This window comes from Echinops telfairi, unplaced genomic scaffold (genome assembly GCF_000313985.2).
Source record: "Echinops telfairi isolate 266 unplaced genomic scaffold, ASM31398v2 ScPeMD7_23;HRSCAF=83, whole genome shotgun sequence".
NCBI classification, from domain to species: Eukaryota; Metazoa; Chordata; class Mammalia; order Afrosoricida; family Tenrecidae; genus Echinops; species Echinops telfairi.
The window spans coordinates 27,980,911-27,989,533 of NW_022103920.1; the positions used below are offsets into that span (position 1 = coordinate 27,980,911).

At 35.4% G+C, this 8,623-nt stretch overlaps 1 protein-coding gene across 1 annotated transcript in view; it reads left to right on the top strand.

Moving 5' to 3' along the window:
* ASZ1 (ankyrin repeat, SAM and basic leucine zipper domain containing 1) overlaps positions 1 to 8,623 on the top strand; it is a 63,944-nt gene that overhangs the window by 28,261 nt on the left and 27,060 nt on the right. The window contains exons 5-10 of the mRNA XM_030885207.2: positions 1,424 to 1,535; positions 2,265 to 2,399; positions 4,579 to 4,703; positions 5,418 to 5,493; positions 7,025 to 7,081; positions 8,257 to 8,366. Coding sequence (XP_030741067.2) covers positions 1,424 to 1,535; positions 2,265 to 2,399; positions 4,579 to 4,703; positions 5,418 to 5,493; positions 7,025 to 7,081; positions 8,257 to 8,366 — 615 coding nt within the window. The remainder of the gene's footprint in view (positions 1 to 1,423; positions 1,536 to 2,264; positions 2,400 to 4,578; positions 4,704 to 5,417; positions 5,494 to 7,024; positions 7,082 to 8,256; positions 8,367 to 8,623) is intronic.

Consider the following 8,623-nt stretch of genomic DNA (forward strand, 5'->3'; position numbering starts at 1 on the left):
AAAATGATGGCAACAAATGTACAAATGTGCTTGACACAATGGATAAGAGTTGTGTGAGACCCCAATAAAATGACTTTTTAAAATGTAGATCAGATTGAGAATATAACTCATGCTAATCTTATAGAGAAGTCATCTATTTATAGATAATTGTATATGATGTGAGTAATGTGTTTCTTTAGTGAGAGAGAACACAGATTTTTTAAAAATTATTTAATTTGTTGTGCTTTTCTGAAGTACTTTGACTATAAATCAGTTACCGGGTGAGGATGACTCAAGAATTTTGGGCCCAGAATCTAGACCAGGATCAGCCCCAATTGAAAAAATAGAATCTTTATGGTGTTGTAGAGTGTTATAGTTAAGGTTGTGTTTCAACCTGACTAAGCCAGGATTCTCAGTGTTGTGGCAGCTATTATGTAATCCGTTTTTTGATTCGATGTGAGTGAGAAGTTGAAAGGGGAACTTCCTTGGGGATGTGACATGTGTCCAATCCACGGGGGCTTCTAAAAATTCATGGAAAAATAGAATCAAAAGATAATGGGAAAGCTGGCAAAGCTCTCCCTCTCTCAATTCTTCATCTAATTTATCATCCTCTGACCTGTGGTTTGTGGATGTAGCTAGCAGCCTGCCTGCCATCTCACCTGCTAACGTTGTGTCCATCAGCCCCTGCAACCATGTGAGTCTGGAGCAGCCTGCAGCCTCATTCCTGGGCCCACGGATTGGGGGCTTGCCAGCCTCCACAACTGCATGAGCCATGTCCTTGAAGTATGTACTTCAGTAGTTTTGCTCCTTAGAGGACCCAGCCTAAGACATTGAGAATAGCTTTAGAGGCTGACAGACTTACAGGAGTAAAGGGGTTGAATCCTATGGATAAGGGTTCACTGGAGAAAAATCACTGTGTTCTTCCAGAAAATACCTTCATAGTCATGCTGAGAAAATCAAGTTAAACTGTTGGACTACTTGTTTCTTGATGAGAAAAACCTTTCTACTCAGTAAAAACATTCAGTCCCAAGGTAGAATCATAGTAGACTGCATGAAGAAACAAGGAAGCTTTGTATCTACTTAATTTTCTATTTCAGAGTTTGTACAAAATGTAATAAGCATTTAGTATGAGCATACCTTGGAGACATTCTTTTGTGTTTTTCATTCTTCCTGATTGGTATTCTGAAGCTTTCTATGAAAGGTAAATAATACTTTATGTGAATCACTTCATACCTTAGTGATTTTTATTTTATTTTCACAGTGTCTTCACTAGAGGGCGCTGTGTAAACATTTAATCACTAAGGGGTCATCTTTCTATTTTCTTGTTGAGCAGTTGGGTTTTTACATCACCTGACTTGCTGTCAAAGCAAAACTGATGGTAATATGAATGATTAAATTAACCAAATGGAGCAACTGATACTGCTTCTTTCTTTGTCCTCCGTAGGAGACAGATGACTCCAATCATGTATGCTGCCCGAGGTGGTCACCCTCAGGTTGTTGCTCTTCTTGTTGCGCATGGAGCAGAAGTTAATGCCCAGGATGAGAATGGCTACACTGTGAGAATCACGTTTACCATATTCCTTTTTTCTTTGGAAGGCAGATAGAGCTTAGTATTGGCCATCTACAAAATGAGTTTAAAATAGTAGTCACTACAGAAAGACTGGGATATAAGTGCTCTCTGGTGAAGAAAAAGCCCAGCTGAAGTAAAAGAACATAATTGATTCCTTTGGACCCTTCTCCTGACAGAAGAAGCCTCGGCAGAAAGCCTGGGTTATGAGGAGGGAGCCCTGGCAGTGGGTTATGCACGGGGCTGCTGACCACAAGGTCTGCACTTTGAACCCATCAAGTGCCCCATGGGAGGAAGGGAAGACTTTCTACCCCCATAAAGGTTTACAGCCTTAGAAACCTGCAGGGGCAGTTCTACCCTGTCTTACCAGGGTGCCTTGAGTCAGAATGCACTTGATGGGAGTGAACTTGGGGCACTTGTTTGTTTTGTGCTTGGTGTGGTTTGGTTTGACTTGATAGAAAGTGCCTAAACAATTAAGGTGACATCATTTGGCTTCGTAAAACAGTTACTTTTTATAAAATTAGCACTGGCAGACTGCATTGTAGTCAAACTTTGGGAATATGTTATTGTTGAATGAAGGGGTTACGTCATTGCATTAATTAGCCATGCATACGGTACTTTTTTATTGTGTCATAGATAGAGTGAAAACTCTTGTTCTCTATACCATACATGCTCCCTCTCTTTCAGCAGTATTTCTCCCCCCACCCCCTAATTGCAGGCTTTAACGTGGGCAGCATATCAGGGTCATAAAAATGTTATTTTGAAGTTGCTTGAACTTGGAGCTAATAAAATGCTACAAACCAAAGATGGAAAGACACCAAGTGAGATTGCAAATAGAAATAAACATCCAGAGGTATCCTTCTATGTATTTTTGTATTACATGTTACACTGTTGTTTGTAGAACTTTTGTGTTATTTTGTTAGAACTCACAAGTAAAATAAGGCATCTGGCTATTATTAAACACTTAAATATGTACAATATTTTTTCTCCCGCTAGGTAATGAAACTTTATTTTTTATTCATCTTTTATTAACTAGGCAGGCACCGATATTTATAATGTGATATAAAGGTTATATAAAGGAATAATAAACTTTTATTCTGTCCCCAGAAATAAAGTTGTTGAATGCTATTTAATTAGCCATTTGACACTGGTCCCAACTTTTAAATATTAGTGTATCGAGAAAGTAGTAAAATGTCAAGATTTGAACATATAATTGAAGCACTGTTTTGCTATTGTAATTCATAGATACTAGTCAAGTTAAAAACTGAACTCTTATCTGACATGGACAAAATGGAGGACTTTATATTCAGCCAAGTTAGTCTCATAAAAATAAATATTTCATGACACCATAATTAATAAAAGGACAAAAGAAAAAAAAAGATGAAAAGAAAAGACTTTGAAGACTATGACGAGGCCAGAGATTGGGAGTGGGGGTGTAGAGGAGAGGGGGAGAAAGCTACAAGGCGGGGAAGGAGAGAGGGTTGGTTGGAAAAGGGAAAAAAAAGATAGAAAGAACCACATCCACAGGGGTTTACTGGGATGCCCTCACTATTTTGATGAGATGGCTGTACAGTCATATATAATGTTTTCCTTTGTGTGTGTGATACTCCACACATAAAAGGGGGAAAATAATACTGAATACAACTTTTTAAAAAGAGAAGGGTCACAGCCCTAAAAACCCTCCAGATTTCTTGCTAAACGACCTAAACACTAGTCGGAATGGCTGGAAAAGGGAACCGAAACTTCCATAAGCTCTTCGCGACACACGCAAGATCGCCTCAAACAAAATGGAAACCATGTTAAGCAGTGTTATATGTGACAAGGCAAATGATTCATGTTAATAAATGTGGGTATATGAGCTGTTATTTGGATGTTAAAGTTAATGGTAAGTATTTTCCATAAATAAGATTATTGGAAAAAGGATGATGGGTATAAACATTGGCTCCGACCATTAAAGCTTTGGGGCAAAGGTTTATAAATTCTAAACTGAATCAATCTTAAAACCAAGTTATATGGAGGGGTTGCAACAAATTTAACAAAACAAGGGAAAATTCATTTGCTCTGTAAATTTTTTCACCCAAACTATGACTTAGAGGGAAAAAAGTACCTCAAGATTGCCTAAAACTGCGTTTCAGTCTTTGAAATGGTTTTCCAAAGAGGCCCCATGCAGTCGTTCGGCACTGTGACTTGGAGCTGCACATGAAAGACATTCTTAAGCAATCTGAGTACTACCATTTTCCAAGTAATACTTACATTTCCAAAATTATTGTAGAATAATGTTAATCACTAAAGTTCTGTGGTACTTCTAGAAGAAATTTACAGTGTTTCTTCTAATTTTAAAAAACTTGAAAAGTTATAATTGGCGTACTAAATCTGCATTATTAGATCTAGGGGAGGTAATACCAAATCTGACCAAAAAGCAGTGTGTGAGTATCAAAGGTTACGTATTGCAAGTCATCAGTCATTCGGTAAAGTGGCATTTGAGCTTGTGTTTTGGCTGATTACATTTCATTTTATGTGGCATACCATGGTCTCCTGAGAATTTAGATGTCTACGAGTTGTCACTGTCTGTCTCTTTGAGGTGAACGGTTAGGATTTGTGGATATTTAGTCTTACATACTACTTTTCCATAGTGTACATGTGTTTTAAGACAAACTTAGTATCTCATCTTTATGAGCTGCTTATCAAATGGAGCTTTGCATTCTATATCTTACTGGGAATACAGTTAATTATCATCAGCGTATGTACTTTTTAGTTTTTACTATTTTTTACTATTAGCTGTCCTTTTTTCTTTTCTGATTATTCTTTTAGGTCAAGAAAATAGTTGATTTTATAACTGTTCTCAGAATATTAAGGTGTAAAGGTGTTTATTGTTGCTCTCACATTTCCTTTCTAAGCAATGTTTCCTTTGCTAAATGTTTCCAAAGCTAAAATTTCCTTTCTAAGCAATGTTCTCCATATAAAATAATATGTTTGGTTTATTTTAAGTGGAAGTGATATTAACTATTTGAATGGCTTGTTAACTTTTTCAGATCTTCAGCTTACTTTCTTTGACATTAAATCCACTGGAAGGAAAGATTCAACAACTAACTAAAGAAGAGACTATTTGTAAAATGTTAGCAACAGATTGTGATAAAGAAAAAGATAATTTATTTAGGTAACATGACATGTTTCCATTCAAACAAATAACTTCTAAATGAGGAAAATCTGCATGTTTTTGTTACTTGTGATAAATGAGGTGATTTATTTAAAAACATTTTATACTTTTACAGCCATTTTTTAATACTGCTTGGAAATATCAGTACTTTATTCCTCAGAGTGTCAGAAGAGTTACATTGATTTTTACCAACACTAAACATAACTTTAAATGTAAACTTTCAAAGTAAATTGACTTTAAATGTAAACTTTACTTTAAATAAACTACATTAATAACATTTATTTCTAAAAGATTCTAGGATTGTATTTATGTTAGTGTTAAAAGTACTGCATCTATCTCATTCTTTTTAGTACTCTTCTGATTTTATAAGTCAAAATTAAAGAGTTGTATCTTTTCCTAAATACAGTTTTGCATTATAAGGCCATAGGCGTATTCTATACATTTTAAAATTATCACTTAATTTTCATTTGTTACAATTAAAGACATTTTGTGTGCAAATAATACTGGCAAATATCCTTAGGAAAGATAAACTACATTTTATCAATATTTTCTCATCTTCATTCAAGAAACCTTGCTCATTTGATAAAGCATAGGCCTATGTAAATTTACAAATGAATTCTGCATGGATTCATGCTTAATCTCTCTCTGAAACCTTTCTGAATGTATGCATGTATTGTTCTATGCTCAAGTTGACATTGCTATAAATATTCTTAGTTCATACACAGCATTTGGAGAGTTGGACTTATTTTTACATGGTCTTGGACTTGAACATATGACAGATTTATTAAAGGTAATATTCCATATGTTAATTTACAGTTAACTGTGTACATGTTTGTTATTTAAAAACATTGTTTTATTCATAAGCATGCCTGTGTCAGTTGTGTTGACACTTTCCTCTCATTTGTATTACTCACTCTTGCAGCTGCCATCAAGTTAATGCCAAATTGCAGCGACCCTGTCGGCAGGGTAGAACTGCCCCAGTGAGTTTCCAAGACTGTGACTGTTTCATAGAGTAGAAAGATATGTCTTTCTTCCTTGGAATGGCTGGTGGTCCGAACTACTGGCCTCTTAGATCACAGCCCGACTTATAGCCATTATACCACACCTCAAATTTGTATTAGACCCTATTTTAAATGTCTAATAAGCACTGCTAAATCTATCTCTAGAAATTTCATATACTCCTAAAATGGTTGGATTAAGCCATTTTAGGAGCTCAAGTGGTGCAATGATTGAGCACTTAGATGCTAACTTCAAAGTTAGCAGTTCAAATCCATCAGCCTCTTGGGGAGAAAAATGTGGCAGTGTGTTCCCATAAAGATTTACAGCCTTAGGAACCATGGAGCCAGGTGTACTCTGTCCTGTAGGGTTGTTATGAGTCGGAATTGACAAGATCGCGATGGGTTTTCATGTAATTTTACCCATTACCTTCACAGAATTCCTCCTAATAGGTCTGAGCCCATAGTTTATTCCAGCTCCTGAGCTTCCTGTAGAGAATATTCACAGAAGCCTGGTTTTTAATCAGACAAATCACGTTGTGATCACAAATCACAACAATTTTATTCCAATGATTATTAACTGATATACTACATTAGATCATCTTTTCCGTTTCTTTCCTTTTTTTAATTTTCCCATAAGACAGTAATACCTAGAGTGGAGGTCTTGGAAAGAGTGAATTAGGTTAAAGCCCAAGCACTGTCGTTGTGTGATTTGACAGTCATAAGCACAATAGAAAGACCGAAGCACTACAAGCAGGCAAAGACGGTAGTGATGGGCGTGAACGTAGAGCGGCTGCAAGGCTGACCCAGGACCGGGCAGGGTTTCGCTCTGCTGTATGTAGGGTGGTTCTGAGTCAGAACGGGCTCGATGGCACCAAACACTAAAGTACCATTCATTTGCCACAGGCTCTCCGGAGGACGTACATTCCGTCTGTATGCTTCCCAGGGGCTGTGTTATACTATCTTGGGTCATCTTCCTTTTGGGAAAGTAGGCCATAAAAGAAGTCTTATTGATGGTTTGGTACAATTAGAAACACAACATATTCATAAAGCATAACTTCTAGCAATCGTGTGCTTTTCGTGCATGCATATAACTATAGTATTTTCTCTGCGTCTGAAAACTAGATATGCTCATCGTCGTAAGTGAATCTGAGTATTGTAGCATTAATTACTAATTTCCCAGGAGATTGTTGTACATCTGCATGTCCTAGCCCTTCTAGGGAGGGGAAGGTGAAAGTGGAACATAAAACTAGCTTACAATATCTTGATCAACTTCCCCGTAAGCTATTTTATACTGAACAATGGTTTATTTTTCCTTTTCTGTAGGAAAGGGATATATCTTTAAGACACCTTATGACCATGAAAAAAGATGAATTTTTAAAGGTTAGTATCCGTTTCAGAAACTTTAGACATATTCTTTCATGCTTTAATCATATATCCTGTTTTCTGTTTTAAAAGACCCTTGAACCACAGACTAGTTAACCCTTTATTGGTTTCTTTATTCAGAAGCGACTCAATGGCAGTGAGTTTGGTTTTGACTTTGAGGGAATTTGTTGTTAGATGTCAAATAAACCCTATTGTCATTAAGTCTATTTCAACTTTTAGTGACTGTCACAGGACAGAAACAAACATTTCTGTTTGGAAAAGGCTGTAAATCTCTACGGAAGCAAACAGCCTCATCTGTCCCTTGCAGCAAAATGCAGACCGTTTGCTTATTAACTGAGTGCTCTAACTGCTGCACCACCAGTGCTCCAACTATGGATTGCCATAATTCAGTTCTTCTGCTCAAGTATTTACTTTAAGAATGTTCAGGACTTAGAGTTCTTAAAAAGTTTTTATTTTTACCTTTATTCAGCTTGTCTTCACATCATAACTAGAACTGGTAATTGATTTGTATCTGAATGTGAAATTGATTGGTCCAACAGTAGACGACTTGGAATTAAGAGATGTTTTTTATGGGTGTGGATATAAACATGTCTTTTATTTCTGGGATCCCCAAAACTATGAAAACCTATTATTTTACTTAATAATTTAAGTAACCAAAATAACTGAAAAGTAGAGATACTTTCATAAACATCATACCAAATACGTTAAGATTTTGTTACGTAAGTACACTCAAAACATGAAATATGCATCAACAAAAATAAAAATAACTGCATTACTTGAATAAGTATGTTAGAAATTTTTATTTACTATTAAAATTTGAGTCACAAAGGCTTCTGAGTGTAGCACTCATATTTTAGGAGGATGAAAACATTTTCCTGTGGGCATGTGAAGGATTTGTATATTAAAATATAGGATTTAGTTTTTATAGCACATCGTCATTAGTATTTATTTCAAATAATTGACTGTAGGCACTATATGGTTACTATTTTAATTATATAACTAACCTTGCCCATCACAGCAAGCCATAGACTTTTTCATACTTGTTATTATTCCAATATGTATCTATTTTTCCAAGACGTAAATTAACCAAACAGAAACATTCTTTAGTAATTTTGAATATTAAATTATTCAAGTAAAACCTTGTTAATACACTTTTCCTTTTTAATGTATAGAATGGAATTACAAATAAAGACCAGCAGAAAATTCTGTCTGCTCTTAAAGAATTAATGGTAGAAGAGATAAAATTTGGAGAGCTACCTGAAGTAGCAAAGTTGGAAATCAGGTAAAATTACTGATTTACATTAATACCAGTTTAGAATCAACTGATCTTTTTAATTTAATCAACTGATATTTTAATTTAATTTTAATTATTAGCATCATTTTGATTGATACTGTCATTTCCCCAAGACCATCCATTTTCAGTATACCATGTTCTAAAATGGAGTATACTTTTTTAAAAATCATTTATTAGGGACTCATACAACTTTTATCACAATCCATATATACATCCATTGTGTCAAACACATTTGCACATTTGTT